At 46.9% G+C, this 19131-nt stretch overlaps 2 protein-coding genes and 1 non-coding gene across 3 annotated transcripts; 2 read left to right on the top strand and 1 right to left on the bottom strand.

The window, feature by feature from the left end:
- Positions 1-25: 25 nt before the first annotated feature.
- Positions 26-7000, bottom strand: LOC117858622 (ribonuclease II, chloroplastic/mitochondrial). The gene is made up of 14 exons (XM_034741731.2): positions 6596-7000; positions 5609-5768; positions 5347-5460; positions 5180-5257; positions 4974-5102; positions 4074-4292; positions 3637-3819; positions 3495-3557; positions 3300-3406; positions 3063-3212; positions 2755-2914; positions 1955-2350; positions 1475-1699; positions 26-555 (listed from the first exon to the last, which is right to left on the bottom strand). Exons 1-14 carry the CDS (start codon positions 6997-6999, stop codon positions 415-417), a joined length of 2529 nt encoding a protein of 842 aa, XP_034597622.2. The 5' UTR covers position 7000; the 3' UTR covers positions 26-414.
- A 6072-nt stretch (positions 7001-13072) lies between these two features.
- Positions 13073-16291, top strand: LOC117857538 (scarecrow-like protein 9). The gene is made up of 2 exons (XM_034740253.2): positions 13073-13297; positions 13450-16291. Exons 1-2 carry the CDS (start codon positions 13088-13090, stop codon positions 15973-15975), a joined length of 2736 nt encoding a protein of 911 aa, XP_034596144.1. The 5' UTR covers positions 13073-13087; the 3' UTR covers positions 15976-16291.
- Positions 16292-18567: 2276 nt separating this feature from the next.
- LOC117859378 (U1 spliceosomal RNA) lies at positions 18568-18727 on the top strand. The gene has a single exon (XR_004641176.2). It is a non-coding gene; the product is annotated as a U1 spliceosomal RNA (small nuclear RNA).
- Positions 18728-19131: the final 404 nt, after the last annotated feature.

Raw genomic sequence — 19131 nt, forward strand, 5'->3', positions numbered from 1 at the left:
GAAAAAAGGTTGACAACACCAGGGATACCAAATTCAGAAAAATGCTTAACACGTGTACGGCTATACAAAATTCCCCATTTATACGCATTGGGACCCTGATTATCACAAGAAAAACCTAGCTCGAGAGAAACGAACTGTCAACCTCTAGTCCGTCTATGCTTTCCTTTTGTTGTACAATACTGCTAGTGAGACCATACCCTTGCACCTTAACATCTGTACCCATGCTACACTAACTGGACCAACGAGCTCAAGGGCCTGGTCTCGCTAAGGAATCACCTGTACAACCGCACCAAAGTGAACTGCGGTCATGGCAGTGGAACAGCGGACTGCAACATTGTTGTCAAGAACGATTCTCATCCCAGTAACTGCAGATTACTATAAATTCAAAGCGCGAGGATTGAGATTTGCATGCATTTACTCCTCAGTATCATCGGTATCCTCAATAACCTCTCTGATTGATAAGATATCGTCACGTGGATGAGCCGTTTCCACAGCAACACTAACTTCATCTCCCACTTTCCCACGGGAAACTATTGTCGTAACTTGCATCCCAACCTGTCAGCGGCAATAGCCATCAGCATTGGAAGAGTGATAACAGCATTGGAAGAGTGATACTCATGAGAAAGATATTTGGAGGGAGATGGAAAGCAAACAGAAACCAGCAAATCGCTATTACCCATTCACAATACAAGTCCAAGGAATACAATTTATAGCTTATTACGCTAGCAAAGGGATTCAGTTGACCAACTGCCTCTGCAAGTAAAACCTTGTTCTCACAATAGCTACCCAGAACCTCTGGAACTCACAAAAGGAGATGAGCATCCAAGCTGATCCTAGGACCCCCAAACTGGAAGGGGTTAACCAACCACCCCCAACGGCCACATGTTGGATCTCTCTAGTACTATACTCAAACTGGATATGTTCATTTAGTTCTACTGGGATAAGGGTGTCATTTCCTTCCCTTTAGCCAGTTTGGATAAGTATGACTAGCTTGCTTAAGTAGTTGTAAAAAACAGCAAGACAAAAAATTCATAGTCAGAATCAGACTGAACTAAAGAACGGCATTATTGGTTCAATTATGTACTGATGAGCATACCAACTGAATACCACTAGCGGATATACCATGATTTTTTTCCTTTTCCACAGCATGTGTTTTTGTCCCAGGTCAATTTGGCTTGTAACCCATACCAATTTGCCCCAAACCAGTTGTCAGGAACCAGGTTCTTGGAATTAAAGAAAAAGTAATGAATCAGTTAGAAGCAGCATCGATCATCTAGGATCGGTCAGACGAGATGATCAGCCAGACCGGTAAATAATTGGAGTAATTTAGGACTTATGGGAGTTAACTGGAACATATGCACACATACCAAAGCCACTACTCCGTATTCTATTGTGGTGAAAGCAAAGGTAGTATTATATGAAAAATCTGAACCACCAAATAAAAATTTATCATAGGGAGAGAATGTCGATCTACCTCCACCAAAAGCAGAGCTGCCATACGATCCTTAACAAACTTAAGAATCAATGCTTTGTACTGCCTCCCCTTTGGCTGTCTCCTCAAGTATTCCAACAACCAGTACCGTAAGCTGTTGCTATGCAGCCTCCTAGCTACTTTAACATGCATGCTCGCAATAAATGTCATTCCTTCTAGGTCACCAGCTGAATATGGTGGAGAATCACCTCTGAGAAAAGCTTTTACCTACAGTTCAACTCCTTGTCAATATTTAAAATCAAGTTGACCATAGATATATGCTACAGATGAAGGTACAATGATTAAATAATGAGAAATTGACAACACACTAAAAAACCTGGCAACATCAAAATATAATTAAATAATGAGAAATTGACAACACACTAAGAAATCTGGCAACATGAAAATATAAATGCACAATTTCCAAATTTCTTGCCTACTATGCAACTTTTCCTTGACCCATAAGAATAATAGCATATTCACCTGGTAATGAGCTAGCAGATCAACATATCTTCGAATAGGAGAGGTGAACTGCACATAGCCAGGAATACCAAGTACACCATGTGGTACAGGTTTTTGAAAATCCATTTCTGCAGCACGGAGCACACTGATATTGGCAAAGCTCCTTGCAGGCCCATCTGGTAGATGAGAAAATGCTGACACTGCCGTGTTAGACTGGGGGTGACCTCTGTATGGCAAAGGGAGATTGTTGTCAGCACCAAAAGCAGCCACTGCCTCGCCACAAAGTATCATCATTTCAGATACAAGCTGCATTGCCGGATTGGCTTGGTCTTCAACATATAAATTAATATTCGGTTCAGGATCATCAGGATTTGACACCTTGATACGTGGCTCTATCATCGCAGTGTCTATTGAACCCTGCAGACTTAAGGGTGTCAAATTTTGGAGTGGGAATGCAGGAGGCGGTCTCCAGAAAAACAAACTTTTGATAAAAGTGGCATGAAGTCTGAAGTGAGAACCAATATAAGAACATAAATACCATCAATGGGCAATGGAAGATGCCGGCCCAACTTTTAGGGATTTACTTTCCAATATAACTTATTGTCAGCTGATGAAATGCTTAAGAGTAAATTTTGTTTGTTTTCCCTCAAAAAAATATGCCGAGGGGGTTGTGTAAACATTATTAATGTCATGTTAAAATTGTTTTTTTCATTCCAATACTTTATAACTACATTGTGTTGTGCTTTCATATGCATATCACAAGTGACTTGTGTAATGATGAATTATGGACCAGCAGATAGGAAAGCAGATTTCGCATGTACCTGGCTACGACGCCACTGTGCACGAATGGAAGCAGCTTCTTGAAGAATCCTTAGTTCTTCCTCTTCTTCCAGGTTCATGTAAAGCAATTCAGTTGCACTCTCATATGTCAACATGTAGGTAGGTTTGATGACTGAATTCTCTAGAGTATATTCTGCAATACTATGCACAAAACAAATGGGAATGTGAATGAATGTGCTACGCCTCTCATGAAATTCCTTTGAAAAAATAAATAAAAGCCAATCTCAAAGAAAACAAAAAAAGAAAGAATTGGCTCAGAAATCAGCAAGGGTAAATAATGGAATATTACCTCCCATCCGGGTGCAAAATCACAGATACGCTTACAGATTTGCATTGTTTACCCTGCTGCAAGCTCATAGCATTCATGGCAAGCCTCTCCGGGAACATCGGAAACGTAGCAGTTGGTAGAAAGATTGAGGTTCCTCTATGCATTGCCTCCCTGTGGACAATAAACATGATTTTCTAATAAATACCAGATGCAATGATAGAAAGGATAGAACAGGAGATGTGACACGGCGACAATGACCTATCGATGATGCTCCGAGGTTTGATCGAGCAGGTTGGGTCAGCAACATGTATCCAGACCTTTATCCTACCATCAGGAAGCCTAGTTGCGCTCAACGCATCATCAAGCTGTATCACCAAGAATTCCCAGTGTATAATGGATTTATTTGTTGGAACAATATTCTCTGTGAAAGATGCAATGGCAAAAGAAACATACTTCATCAGCCTCATCTACATCAATGGCGTACACTTTCAGAGTTGAAAGATCCTTCCTGATATGCTGAAATATAAAACGCCAGAGATGTAGGCATGTATACATGCAGATAAAGAGAAGAAACATCCGGCAAAACTAAATATACCATGTCTGAATCAGGTCTGTCCACCAGAAGCTCCTCCGCAGCAGACAAAACTTCCTCAGTGTACCTGATACGAACATCGTACTTAAAAAGATCAAGGTTGACATGCACAGGGAAGTAACCAACATTTATAAGGAGCTTTAGAGCAGCTGATGACGTCCTTGTGAACCCCATAGCTTTGAGAATCTGCCATTACATTAAAAATCACGCTCACAAACTTCAGCAAGGAGGGAAAACTTAACAATTTCCTTCAATGAAGAACGGTGTTAAATTAAAATATGTTTCGAGTATGAACTTTTATGAAGGAAAAATTACTTGTAAAGCTAATTTTATAATAAATAAGGTTTCTGGACACCCAACAGAACAGTAGTGTAAACGAATTGCAGACTTAATAAGATATCACGTATGGAAAATTTGGATATTGGAATTTGATATATTACATTTCCTGCTAGTCTTCTTTGTTCATCATCACATGCATCAACTGCGTATGCTTGAAGAGCCTCGATTTTTTGCCTGACTTTCTCATCCACCAACCATGAACTTTTAGGAGGCTTAGACTCCATAGGCAATGCTTTGGCAGATTTGAGTAAGTGGACAAATTCTTCCAGTTCCTTCTCGGCTTCCTCTTTAGCAAGTTTCCGTCGTATAAGTTCCTCTACCTACTACCAGATAAAAGAAAATAAGTCTACCAACCATTCTAACAATGCAGAAATTAATTAATAAGAGTAACTTAAGGAAATCTGCAGTTGCTAAATACACATAAACATAATATGTGTCTGATAAAACATGCCAGATTACAATGTCGAACGTTATGTCAGTTAATTGTGAGGCCAGATGAAAAAGATGAGAAAAACACAGTGGCCCCAAACATATGTTCTTCTCAGGAGTATTACTGGAAACTGGTGGACAAAACCAATATCAAGGACCAAAATGCTAGTCACACAGCCCTATTGTACTCAAACCATGATACTCATCATATGAACATGAAGAAAGATATATGGGAGGTGGATGGGAACTGGCAAGCTTAAAAGGAACAAGGCTACCTTGTCCACTTTAGTCAGCCAGAGTAGAGCATTATGGGGTCAAATGACCCCACGATGATTTTGCAAAAACAAAAGAAAGAGCCATTGCATAAAGTAACTACAGAAAAAAGAAGAAGAATTAAACTCTATAGAAATCGACTGCGTTATTGGTGGTCCAACAGACTTGAAATTCCAGAGCTGCAACTGATCACAAGATCAACTGGACAGGGTGGTGCTACTATAAAAGATGCACCATATCTTGCCAAATCATCTAAATATTCACATGATGTAAGTCGCGCATGTATTTAAAAAATATACCTGAGGAGGTGAGCGAGGTTGGTACATGGAATAATCTCTGCTCTCTACCTTGACAAAATACACTATATCCCTTGATAACAAGAAATGTGCACAGTAGCTTTCCAAAGACTCCTTGTTACCATACACTATCTGAGAAAATCACAAGAATCAAATATGAATACGAAACAGGAAAAAATAGGAAGTTGAAAAAAAATAGAAAACCTCACCTCAGCAAACTCCTCAACTGTTATTGATTTATCCTTTTCAGAAAGCTCCATCCAAGCACACTCCAAAACAGTTGGGTCCTGGTAACAAATAATACGATCATCCTGATGAACAGTACACATTGACATAGTACGCAAATATATGTTCCAGCTCATACAGCAGTACGTACCAAAAGATCTTCTGCTTTCTCAAGAAATTCATCAATTCTTGAAGAGTCAAAATTCATGACACCAGGTACAACATATGTAATCTGCTGGGGCTTTATCGAAGACAAGGTACCGTTCTGTAAAAAAGGTAAAACAGTCATGTCACTAGAGAATCCATTAAATCTTTCTGTTTGAAGAAAAACAGTGAAGGATGTATGTCCAGGTATAAATAAACTAGACTGGATAGTTAAGTGGCTAAATTATAGTTCTCCGTTTATAAAGGACCTGATCAGTCACAATCCAGTTTTTCTTTCCATCAGGCCTTTCAACAACTGCAAGCAAAGATCTTTCTGAATCTTTCTGAAATTCAAGCAGCAATCCCTTCTGTAGTGCTCTCTTATCTATCTTATTGTCAGACAGTTCTTTTGTGCCCTGCAATCCTATCCTGAAGAAGAATAAGGAATTCCAACAGTAAGTTTCCATGCACTTTTTATTGTTACAGGAAATGATTGATAGTGGTAACAAATTTTAATAGACATATGCACCATTCCAGAAATTATCATAAACATCTTGAAGAATGAAGGTAAGAAGACGGGAGAACATCATGTAATGGTCAGAGTATGGTACTACCCACTATAAATGGTAGTGATATTGGATTAGCTAGATGAACGATTGAACCTTAACAACTATACATATTCCAAAAACACAGCATGAATTGGGAAAAATACATCTATCTAAAACAATCTGCTGCAACCACAGTATAATAGAGAAACGGCAGTCCATTGCTATTCTAGTTCGTAACATAAAGCTGGTACAGTATTAATTCCCAATAAGTGTAGAAATGGAGCTCAGTGGCATACATCTTTATATGCTGTTTGGTCATCCATTATCTAAAAAAATGTTTTCTGGTCATGGATAAATTATACAAATGGCAGGCCTGCTGCATAAAATTTTTGAATTAGACCGAGTTCATCATGCATCTGCGGAGGGGGCAAACCAGGAGTCTACCTCATGCAGTCGCTCAAGATAGTTTGCTCCTTATTCAAGGGTTCAGACTCCAACAGCCGTCTAATGCCACCCCCCCCCCCCCAAAAAAAAAAAAAAAACTTCAAACAGATCGCTCCTAAGTTTTGTCATAAATAATAATGCAAGGCCCCGCTCCTAAGTTCAGCGCAATTCAGTAGCTAGTGGCACAAGCAACTCAAGCAATGCACTGGCTCAAAATATAACACTAGCTATCTATGTGAGGGTCAAGTGTGAAGGGTGCATTACTTCGCCGAGACCCGGACGCGCCGCCGGGAGCGGAGCTCATCCAGGACGGAATCCACCAGGCTATGCACCAGGCGGCTCCTGCAGCCTCCGTAAAGGGAAGACTGGCCCCAGGAGAAGGCTGCGGCCGGGCGGACGGCGCGGCGGAGGGGGCGGAAGCCGAAGAACGCGAGCGCCGCCGACGAGCAACCGCCCGCCGCCCGCGCCGCCATGGGCGACGGCCCCATCGACCCGCGACGAACGGCCGCCGCGGGGAGGTTTAGTTCGCGGGGGGCGCAATTCGGGGTGGGGTTTTGGCTGGCGATAAGAGACGACGAGCCCCCGCGGCCGCGAGTGGAAAGGCGACTAGGCGAGGATGAAGCGGCGTGTGTGACCGGGAGCGAGGGAGGATGCTGGTGTGGGGGCATGTGGCAACGGCAGCGAGGAAGAGAGGCAGAAAAATCCCGAGGCCACAAGGCGATTTCTACGTGGGCTTTGAACTTGGGCTCTTCACATGGGCCTTACGCTTGCGTGACCGCCAGCTGTCTTGGGCTTAACCGGAGAAAGATAAGTGGACCGTATATCAGCCGTAACTCGTAAGGAATACGCTTGCATTCCCCTTAAAAATACACTAAGGCCCCGTTTGGTGGAGCTTCGGCTTCGCATAAAACGACTTCGGCTTCGGCTTCTTCGGTGGAGTGGCTTTTTTAGTGAAGCTGAAGCCGTTTTGCAAAATGTTTGGTAAAACGGCTTCTCAATGGCAATATATGTAATTTTATGATCACTTAATGCTTGGAGAGAGAGGAGAAGCCGGTGAAGCCACTTTTTTCGGCTTCTCCTCTCTAGTGTAAGCCGTTTTGCGGCTTCTCCTCGGCTTTGGTGGTGAAGCCGTTTTGAAATTGACCCTTTGGTAGGGCTTCATCAAAAGCCGGTGGAGAAGCACTTTGAGAAGCCCTACCAAACGGGGCCTAAGAAAGGCGTCCCTGCAAAATGACATTTGATCCTTTCTCTATCTTTATAGATTTATTATTACTCCGTAGTATTTATAGATCAGTACGTCCTCCATTTCAAAATATAGATCGTTTTGACTTTTCTGAATACATAGAGTTTGATGTATGTAGGCATAACCTTGTATTTAGATGTATAGAAAAAATTATTTATTTACAAAAATCAAAACGACTAATATTTTAGAACAGAGAAATTATCTGAAGGACTGGCAAGAGGAAAGAAGAAAAAGTCAATACAATTTTTGCGTCTTTGTGCCGTGCCACAAGCGTTTCAGCGGATGGTCGGATACTCGAGGTCGAAGACGAGGGAGTGTTAAACTGTTAACATCACATGAATGCACTTATGCACCATTGATTCTCTATCTAAGTTCCATCCATCGATCCTGATGCATACTGGCCCAGCGTTTCATGTCGTACTCTGGCTTCGCAGATGCGTCAAATTTCCGTCGTCAGAGTACACAGTGACTGTTGGTTGGCTTTCAGGCAGCGGTTCCTTTCAGCCGCATGCTGCTTCTGGATCGAAGCACGCAGAGGCACATGTCCCTCTCGTCCCGGGGCAGCACATACCGAATCAATCTCCGGATGCACTGCATTGCATGGCCACGCGCAATTGCACGATCTCACTCGCTTTAACTCTGGGCAACACGCAGACGACCTTCTAGAAGCCCAACACGTGCTATCTTTGCGTCCACGAGGGGAAGGCACCGGCCCCCAGCTCCTGTTCTGCTGTACCAGGCAAGGGACCGAGAAAGAGACAGTGAGTGCAGAAACAGTGAAAAGGTCACGTCTTCTAGGTCTACGTGAACTCTTACTATTATAAGGCCTGTTCGCTTCAGCCTATAAGCTGGCTGAAAAACTGAAACGGCTGATTTGTTGTGAGAGGAAAACACTGTTTGGTAGCTGGTAAGCCGGCTGAATAAGCTGAAGAACAGGGCGATAGGTGCTCCCTCCATTTTAAATTATAAATTGGCTCATAGCTTCACATGACTCATATTTTTTAATTATATTTTTTATTTGCTACTAACAATTTTGACAAATTATCAGTAACATCATTGTTAACAAACATGTTACCAATATTTATGGTAGATAACTAACATAAGGCTAAACCCCGTTGGCCATTTCAAATAGAAACTGTTGGAAAAAAATATCACTCTTGTAATAAGAGGAAGGGAAAGGGATCGGCATGTGCTGATCTAGGACCTTTTGGTCTAGATGTGATGATTTTTTTTTTTTTGCAAAACAATGAAAAATATTCTTTGTGTACTGCCTATAATGGTGAAGATTTTGACTTGCAATGGTGGTGATGATGACCCCGATGCTATTGCCAACTAGATTCGCCCCTGATCGCCGATCGGCATGGGCCGAAAATGATTTGATAAAGAGGAAGGAACACAATGGAACTACCATAGACGATGAGCGATGAGGAGGTGGCAAAGTTTCGCCACAAGGCAAAGAGAAGGAAGGAGACTTCGCTTTGAGCTAGAGGAAAGTGATGCTGTGGGTGCCATACTGCCATGTACTCCCTTTTCTCCGTTTTAGAATGGAGTACTCCTCAATATGCACGCCATGGTCAAGGTCAATAATTTTGAACCCGAAACAGCAGAGAATATTTTTGGATTATATCCACTAGGATCGGGCAACTCCTCCCCAGAGACTCGAAGCCGCATCCGCATGCAAAGCCAAGTCAAAGGCGACATCTGCACGCCGACGCAGCTCTCGGGTCAAGGCGCTACCCTCACTCCTACCGGAAGAGATTGATGCACTGCTCAGCTGCTTGCGCCGTACGAATACAACGAACCTGGACGCTATTTGGCGCGTCCAGTTACATAAACAATTCCACGAACGGGTGCTTTGTCGCCAAGTACAGTCGCTTGGTGCATGGTCAGCGGTTAGCATCATTACAATTAATAAAACGGGTACGCACGTAGTGCTGGTGCGGTGTTTGGTTAGGTGCACAATGGTGCATGCAAATGTTTGTTTACTCGTCCGGGAGGTTTCCTGGGACGTGCATCGTGCATGGAGGTACGTGACTCTATTGTTTTGACCATTATATCGCGAAGCTGCAGTATGCTAGTCGAGGTTTGCTTAGAATACATTGTGTATGCTAATTGGGAAACTAGGAACCATGCATTCGCACTGCACTTACGATGATAGCGACTTTTGTCAACAGCACGATCGAGCTACAGGGGAAAATATATGGAAAAACAGAAGGAGAGGAGCTGATGATGGCGACAGATGAAAGACGTCAAAAACAAGCTGAAGCCTGGAGAAGTGGAGATTATCTTGTATATGAATTAAACAAAAACAAGCTGAACTTAGCCACGTGCAGCGCATATTCCTTTCTCGCTGTGTACGTCCTAAATTAGATCGTTTTGAATTTTCTAGATGCATAAATATTATTATTATTATCTAGACATAGGGTATATCTAAGTGCATAATAAAAATTATAAATTTAATAAATCTAAAACGACCTATATATATAATTTAGGACTTAGGATGATGGGAGTAGCTTCAGGATACACAACCCACGAAGATGTGTAAATGGAGGGTTAAAGTTAAGTCTTATCAATTCCATTTTCTAAATAGCCGTACTCTATCTAGGCTCTCCAGGTGATCAAACCTAGCTATCATGGTTGATGCCGCAATAATTAAAACCATCAAATTAAATAAAAGTGGATAAACAACTAAGAGATCGACAAAGTGGCAGAAGAAAAGGTGAGAGGGGACACGCATGACACGACATGATGCGACGAGGAGTTTTTGGGACGACGACAAACACGGGACGCCGAGCAAGATCATTTGAGGGATCCCGATCACATATATTAGTCTCGCCTAATTCACCTCGATCTGAAGTCACGCACGTTAATCCGGTGTATTTTACGTGGTGGATCGATGCCTGCCGGTTGAGAACGAAGAAGGCATGCGTGGATTGACGTTTTGCTCCCTGCATATGCGACGGCGATGGCTGGCACTGGCAGTGGGCAACATGATTTCTAACTTTCTCGGTTTACACATATCCGACGACTGGCCAATTAATACTGGCATTTGCAGTCGCTGTCGAAAGGAAAAGGGCATAATTATTCCATGCATTTGTTTTTGCGGCGAGATGCAATGATCTGATAAAACCTCGACATGTTTGCGCTGGTAAACAATATACGTACTATGTAGTTTTCCTTGTATCCTGTGATTTTTAGCCATCAGCGCGCCGAAGAACATTTTTTTTCTTTCCGACATGAATTGTTTGAGAACTGCTCTGGTACACTCTTTTTAACTTTTAGCACGAATTATAAAGTAGCTCACAAAATAATTAACCATTTCATTAATTAATTTTCACATGGGTCCAGAGTGGGCCAACCCTACCCTTGTTCAACCCAAGCCCGCCCAATCCACGATCCATCCCCATCCGCTTTCCCAGCTCATCCCTTCCGCCGATCCCCTTATTCGGCACCGCTTCATTTCGCGTGTGTGGGAGCGGTCATGCGGTGGCGGTGCCAGCATCGAACAGTGCTTCATGACGGCAAGTTCATTCGTGCCATCCGCTCCCGCCGATACCGTCTCATTTTACGTGCGTGGTGAAGCGAAGGCGGCGGTGGCGAGGAAAGGATGAGCAGGGAAAGCAGATGGGGATGGATCATGGATAGGATAGGCATGCGCTGGGCAAGAATAAAGGTGGGCCCATTTGGGATCCATGCAAATTTTAATCAACAAAGTAGTTAATTAGTTGGTGGGCTGCTTTAAATTTTGTGCTAAACATTAAAAGAGGAGTACTGGATCGGAGCAGTTCTCAAATTGTTTACGGATCTCACATTTTAATCTGATGATTCAAATGCAATTGCTCATGCACTTTTCAGGACAGTTCCTATATTTTGGGTGTGCAAAAATAACGATCGGATATCGCGGGCTATGCTGGTCTCACCCGAAAAAGATTCCACCTGCCAGATTAGTTATTCATTCAATTTCTAGCAGTGTCCATTGTCCGATGTACCGAAACCTTCTAGAAGGAATCCGTCTGGGGGGCCACTGCACTTGCGCCTCCCATGCATATGCATGTGATGCAGCTCGGATCGTACATAACTAATGTGACCACAATCTCTAGCAAGATTATGCGACGATTTTATTTTAAAAAAAAGATTACGCGACGAAAGAGTCAAAGGGAGTGTTTGGGTACCCTCTGCTAAACTTTAGCACCTGTCACATTGGATGTTTAGATACTAATTAGGAGTATTAAACATAATCTAATTACAAAACTAATTGCACAGATGAAGTCTAATTCGCGAGACGAATCTATTAAGCCTAATTAGTCCATGATTTGATAATGTGGTGCTACAGTAATCATTTGCTAGTGATGGATTAATTAGCCTTAATAGATTCATCTCGTGAATTAGACTCCATCTGTGCAATTAGTTTTGTAATTAGCTCATATTTAATCTTTGTATTAGCATCCGAACATCCGATGTGACCTGCTAAAGATTAGCACATCGTATCCAAACACCTCAAAATCTCCCTACATATTTATATGCGAGTATCACTATTATCTCACTTGCTACACTCCTAGGTGCTAACTGTGGGTTTTGCACTGTACTTACATGGACCAGTGGACCGTGAATCCGTGATGTGCTGATGTTGCATGCCATGTTCTTTTTTGCAGCAAAAGCTGTCACGTTATGCCGCGGTCTCCAGGCACCAGTAGAGCAGTGCCAGCAGTGTGCTGCCGGTGCTGCGCGAGCGATGAGCGTAGGACGACGTGGCGAGGGCCCTGCGCGCCGCGCCCACCCGCTGACGTGTCGCTCGGCTGCCACCCGGGCACACACTGACCCCGCGCTCGTCTGTGGAGGCGGCGTGGACAGCTCGGGACCACCACGTGGCTCGCCGGGCTGCCGAGAACTTGGCGGCCAAGGCAGCCGGAACCGTGCGCCCGGTCCCATGCCCCTGCGCCAATCAGGCGATCACACAGGTGATAAAATCGGCCAGATTTTTCTCGGCAAACACGCCAACGATGCCCACCAGTTACGGCTCCGGAAGCCGTGAAATTTCCGCGCGGAGAGCCTGCCAGAGTCGTCGGGATGCTATTTTTTTTCGAGAGAGTCGTGGAGATACTAGGGCCGTAACAGTAATGCACGTGCGATCTGAGCCAATCCCACACGCGGGACCCACCCCCCGTCCCTAATCACCAAACCGATGCCAACAGAAATCGTTTTTAAGGTCGCCGGGCTGTCAAGGTAGTCAAAGTGCCAAACAGAACGGGTCACAAGACTCGCACGAATAAACAACACAACACAACACAAACCTTTGTCCACCGGCCCCAGATCATCCCTGCGGACTGCGGCCCAGATAGCCCGCTTCCAGGAAACTTACTCCGCGAACGGCCGCACCGGGCGGGGCACACCCGCTCCGTGAACCCACCCCGTGCGCCCGGCCCCATCCCGGCCGCCCACCGCGACCTCCCACGCCAGATCGCACGCCGCAGAGCGTGGACGCGGCGCACGGGCCGGACGCGCGATTGGGGTGAATGGGTGTCGACATTCTCGCACCCGTGCTGATACAAAAGCCCCGGCTCGGGCTAACCTGCGCCTCTCGAAAAACACTGGTCCGCGTCCACCACCTCCTCCCCTGCCTTTCTTATCATTCTCTCTACCCCCCGCTCGCGTCTCGGGTCTCTTCCTCGCTCGCCTTCCCTCTCGTCCCGCGCGTCCCCCGGGTCGCTCGCGGTCTCGCACAGGTACGCCCCCTTGACGAGCTCTCGCGCGTCTGCTCCGTACGCCCGCTGATCCGTCGGATTTAGTCAGCGCGTTCCGGCTCGTGGACTTTATATCGCCTCTGCTCTGAGCTCGAATTCTGATTCGTGTCGTTGTGTTTCCGTGCATTTGCCAGGTCGCCGGCTCTCTGCTGTGTTTGTGTTCTGTATATGCTCTGCGGTGGTGGTGGTTTGGGGGCGCAGAGTCCATATCGATGGTCATGGATACTGGCCTGCACGAGCTGTGCGCGCTGCTGCCGGGATCCAAGCGCGACGGCCACCTGCCAATCTACCCCCAAATCGCCGCGGCCGCCGCCAATGGGTTCACGGCGGAGGACCTCGAGTCGCTGCTCTTCCTGCCGCACGACGGGATCGCTGCCGCTGCGGGCGTCGGCGGCGGGTACCTGAATGTCGCGCCGACTACCGTGGTCCCGCCTGCGTCCACCAACCGCGCGTCGCCGCCGCGGGATGCCGCGGCCGCGCCCGCTCCGGCGGCGGCCGGGCAGCCGGACGACTCGGAGGCATTCTCGGACATCGTGCTGGGGTACATCAACCGCATGCTCATGGCCGAAGACATCGACGACAAGTTCGAGCACTACCCGGAGCACTCCGCGCTGCTCGCCGCCGAGAAGCCGTTCCTCGAGATCCTCGCCGACCAGCCTACGAGCTCCGGCGGGAGCGCGGTCGAGAGCCCCGACGGTAGCAGCGTCACCAACTCCTGCAACAGCTTCGGCTCCTGCAGCTGCGGCGCGGCGGCGTCCGATGGCTTCGGCGCGGTGCCGACGCCGGCGCTCGACTTCCCCTCGGCGGCGTTCCTGCAGCCGCCGCAGCTGTATCAGGATCTGAGCCCTGAGAGCAGCGTGGTGGATGCTGGCGGCCCGTGGCCGTACGACCCGACGGAATTCTATCAGCTGCAGACCAACCCGGTGCCGGAGGCCCTGCTTTCGCAGTCGCCGTCGTTCGCATCATCGAACGGCAGCGGTGTTGCACTATCTGACGGCTTCGGGTCGTTGTTAAGCTCGTCTGGTGTTATGCCGGATGTTGGCTTGACTGATTTTGTTGTGCAGAGCCAGCAGGCTATGCAGTTCTGCCGCGGATTGGAAGAGGCAAGCAGGTTTCTGCCTGACGAGAGTAAGCTTGTGATTGATCTTGAGAAGCCAGCATCTGTTACAGGCTTGGTGGCTAATGTCAAAGAGGAGAAGAGGTTTGCTGAGGTGAAGACAGAGAAGGCTGATGTTGAGGCAGCAATTCACCGGGGGAAGAAGCATTTCTACGGTGATGACTTGGATGCAGAGGAAGGGAGGTGCAGTAAACATTCAGCATCTGCTATCGACACTGATCACCTTGTGCGAGAGATGATGGACAAGGTCTTGCTGTGCAATGGAGAGACGTGCTCCAAAGGTGTCAAGGAGCTGCGTGAAGCCCTGCAGCATGACGTTGCGAGGCATTCGCACGGGGGTCATGGGAAAGGGTCCGGACATGGCAAGGGCCGTGGCAAGAAGCAGCCGAAGAAAGAGATTGTTGACTTGGAAACTCTCCTCATCCATTGTGCTCAGTCTGTGGCCACTGATGATCGGCGTGGCGCAACTGAGCTCCTGAAGCAGATCAGGCAGCATGCATCTCCCAAAGGTGATGGTGACCAGCGCTTGGCGTACTGCTTCGCCAATGGCCTTGAGGCGAGGCTTGCTGGTAATGGTAGTCAGATTTACAAGTCTGTTATAATGACGCGGTTTCCCTGCACTGATGTGCTGAAAGCCTACCAGCTTTATTTGGCAGCTTGCCCATTCAAGAAGATCTCTCATTTCTTTGCCAATCAGACAATCATGAATGCCGTGGAGAAGGCAAAGAAAGTTCACATTGTCGACTATGGCATATACTATGGATTTCAGTGGCCATGCCTCATTCAGCGGCTATCTACTAGGCCTGGTGGCCCTCCAAGACTCCGGATCACAGGAATTGACACACCTCAGCCTGGTTTTCGCCCAGCAGAGCGTATAGAGGAGACAGGAAGGTATCTAAAAGATTATGCTCAGACCTTCAATGTCCCTTTTGAGTTCAAAGCTATAGCATCTCGGTTTGAGGCCGTTCAGATAGAGGATCTCCAAATTGAGAAGGATGAGCTGCTGATTGTCAACTGCATGTTCAAATTCAAGACACTGATGGACGAGAGCGTGGTGGCTGAGAGCCCGAGGAACATGGTCTTGAACACTATCAGAAAGATGAACCCACATCTGTTCATCCACGGCATCATCAATGGTTCTTACAATGCTCCATTCTTCGTGTCACGTTTCCGGGAGGCCTTGTTCCACTACTCTGCTGTTTTTGACATGCTGGAGACAAACATTCCAAGGGACAACGAGCAGAGGCTGCTCATCGAGTCTGCCCTGTTCGGGCGGGAGGCAATCAACGTGATCTCCTGCGAGGGAATGGAGAGGATGGAGAGGCCGGAGACATACAAGCAATGGCAGGTCCGGAATCAGAGGGCCGGGTTCAAGCAGCTGCCAATGAACCAGGACATCATGAAGCGCGCACGGGAGAAGGTCAGGTGCTACCACAAGGACTTCATCATCGACGAGGACAACAAGTGGTTACTGCAAGGGTGGAAAGGGCGCATCCTGATGGCGCTCTCGACATGGAAGCCAGATCACAAATCATCTCACTAGCTTATTGGGCTTCTATGATTCCAGAGTACTGTAAGTGCAGACCTGTTCATATGTTGGATGCTTGGGCTGATTGTTCCTGGACTGCAACATATAAGCTAGATCGAGCTGCTAAACATCTCTTCACCATCTTATATGGTGACATGATCTGGGTTCCCCCTGCATGTTAGGTAGTTTTGGGCAGTGCATTCTTTGATGGAGCAGGCTAGGTATGTTAATTATGCGGTAGACCTAGGATTGTTTCATGCATGGATCAATCTCATGAAATCTTGTATTATATTTGTTCCCGGTTAATCAGTGCTGTCAGAAATTTTTGGCCTTTTTGGTTTTGGGCTTGTTTGGTTCTGCAATCTTTCGTGCACCTTGTGAGAGCTACTAGGTGTGTGGCCAGTTAGGCAAGTGATGCTATCATGGACTGAACGACTGTCCGGTCCTCTAAGCAGGTGAGCTAACCGCATCTGTAACTTTCCCGTATCTCTGAAACAGGACCGATCAGAGATAAACACTTGACATTTCGGTGAACAGAGCTACGTGAGGAAATTGACATCGCTCAAGTTCAGTCTGCAGCCATCTGCTTCGCTTGATGCAGAAATGCAGTCGTAAGGCTTCCTGCATGATTGTGTCTAGAACCCCAAACAGCAAAGTGCAAAAGACGAAAACACATCAGCTAGAAGGATCCAAATTGCTGCTCACACATCAGCTGAAACGTCTAGTACCCATGTTGGAGTATAAGTGAATTGTCCATCTTTCCTCATCAGCTTAAGCTTTTAGGTTGAATGTTTACTCATCAATTTAATCTTTTGGGTTGAACTGATCGGTGCATGCCACTCAATAACCTGATCCAAAAGCATCTACTCGCGTCGGCAGTACACGGCCGCCGTTGGAGCGTCTAGAACGTCGCCCGACAGACGGCGAGTCGGCGACCTGATCTGGTCGACGCGCGCGAGAGATAGCCGCAGGGGAGAGGATTGGGTTTTGGCGCCGCGGATGTCGATCGCCGGCAAATGGACATCGCTTTCTTGCGAAAAGCCCAGCGCATCCGCCGAACTGCAGCAGGCAGCAGCCACCTCCGCCGTATGCATCATTGCATCGCCGTGTCCTCTCTCTCGTCACGAACGGCGGACCGAACGGTGATGAACAGATCGGTCCAACGAACCTACGCCCTGCGCCCCTGCCTGCGTTACGACGAGGAAAACACCAAAAGCTCCTGACAGCGGCGGTAGCTTTATCGCATCTTAAATCTTCGTAAAATACAGTACGCAGAACAATCTTTTTTTTTCCTTCGAAAGAGAACAGGAAACGTATTGGTGGCACCAGACGTGGCTTGCAGCAAGTACACACCAAGAAGAATCCAGCACAAAAGGCTTATCAGTTATCAGCGGCGGAAAGTTACGGCAGCTCGGCGATAACTGTTACGGACAAGGTGGGGGTCGCCGTCGCGCGTCGATCGCTGGCGCGTCACGACACTGGCTAGATCAGGCGCACTCAGGGCCTGCTCCAGGTATAGCCGTAGCCCCGTAGCGCTCGCTCCGGCGCCGTCGCCGTGGCCGGGCGCCAAATAATATGCCGTTCACACCAGGTCAGCGGACAGAGGGCGCTCAGGTTCAGGTTCACTGAACTGAAGATCGCTGAGGGATCACATCCGGTGCCCGGGCACGAGCGGGCGAATCAAACAGGAGATTCTTGTGCGACAGGCAGAGTTTTCTACGATTTCCGCTAGATTTCGCGGGATCGTAGGGAGTATCCACGAGCGATGTGGGGGCGTGTCATGTGGCGCTGCCCCAATCCGGCGACGTGACAGTGTGCAAAATATACTAGTAGCAGTGCAAACTGTGGAGGGCAAGTTGAACACTGGATACAGAATACCAGAACGGTGTCGCATCGAGTCGTCTCCGTGCGGCGGTCATGCCGTGTGAAGCAGGGACCTGAACATGGCGTGCCCTCATCATCTGTCGAGTTTCGCCTAAGATTGGAAGCTTTGTAAGCAAACATGGAGTATAAACTAACACTGACAGGAACTTATATTCTACGTGTTAGTGTCGACACCCCGGGAGACCTAGAAGCCTCGCTTGGGGTCAATGGGGGCGAAGAATCTGCCGTCTCTCTCGTCGCATCCGTCCTCGAGAGTGAAAGGTGTGTGGAGGGGCTGATTATTTCCGTGTATCGCTAAAGCGAAAAAGAAGTGTCACTTGGTAACTTGGTTGCCAACTTGGCCATGACAAGTAAGCGTACGGCGCAGGCGCGAGACCGACAGGGTTGGCAAGTTGCAAGATGCTCGCGGACTCGCAGTCGGTTCACATTTCGCACGACGAGCCGACGACGACACGGGACGGGAAAGCAAAATGAGTAGTAGGACTTTTGGATGACCTGGGCCGTGCCCTCAACAGGATGAGTAGGCCCGTGATAACTGGGCCGTGTTTCCGGCCTCTTGAGACTTGTGACTCTAGGCCTCCACGCGCGTTCGTTAGAAGGCCCAGATTGAGGCGCTTAGGGGGAGCAGAGCACATGACATGAGAGTTTAGTCCCAAACAGGAACTTTGACACGATTAGCCTAATTACCTGACTATATAATCACGGGTGCGGCTACCGAAAAACTTACTTACCTGGACGGGGTCTATGGGTGATCAAGGATACCCATGGCCTAGATCAATGGTCCACATTGCACACGGTGGAAGTGTTGGTCTACCATCTCCTCAAGTAGGAGAGTGGACGTCATAATTTATGGTAGAGGGGGTACGCGTTCGCGCGGCCCCTATCAAATCATAGTTCAAATTTGTTTGGCTCTTATAAAAATTGATGGTGATAATAATTCACCACTGCTACCTTCAAACAAAGATACAAGTTCAAATTTGGGGCTTTTTGGATGCGGTGCCAAATTTTGGGCTGAATAAAGTGCTGACTTAGTGACTTAGATGGGATCGGACTGAGATCTATAGACTATATGTAATCGTACTGACCTAATCACATAGTTTTGTGTTAGCTGTTCATGTGGCCAGTTAGTTTTGTTACATAATGATGCCTTTTTAGGTCTTCTACAATGAAGATCAAATGGAACGAGTATGTCATTCAGACTACAATCACTCTTGTGCATTATATAGTTATGAATGAAAAATAAAATTGTTATATTGATGCTCCAGGTGCAAATATAGAGAACATACT

Source organism: Setaria viridis, chromosome 5 (genome assembly GCF_005286985.2).
Source record: "Setaria viridis chromosome 5, Setaria_viridis_v4.0, whole genome shotgun sequence".
NCBI lineage: Eukaryota > Viridiplantae > Streptophyta > Magnoliopsida > Poales > Poaceae > Setaria > Setaria viridis.

Coding starts and splice junctions, on each gene's coding strand:
- LOC117857538 (XM_034740253.2), top strand. CDS start 13,088: ATGGGTGTCGACATTCTCGCACCCGTGCTGATACAAAAGCCCCGGCTC. Junction 13,298..13,449: donor TCGCTCGCGGTCTCGCACAG/GTACGCCCCCTT, acceptor TGCATTTGCCAG/GTCGCCGGCTCTCTGCTGTG.
- LOC117858622 (XM_034741731.2), bottom strand. CDS start 6,999: ATGCCCCCACACCAGCATCCTCCCTCGCTCCCGGTCACACACGCCGCT. Junction 5,103..5,179: donor CAGTTGAGGAGTTTGCTGAG/GTGAGGTTTTCT, acceptor TGATTTTCTCAG/ATAGTGTATGGTAACAAGGA. Junction 3,407..3,494: donor ATGTAGATGAGGCTGATGAA/GTATGTTTCTTT, acceptor TTGGTGATACAG/CTTGATGATGCGTTGAGCGC.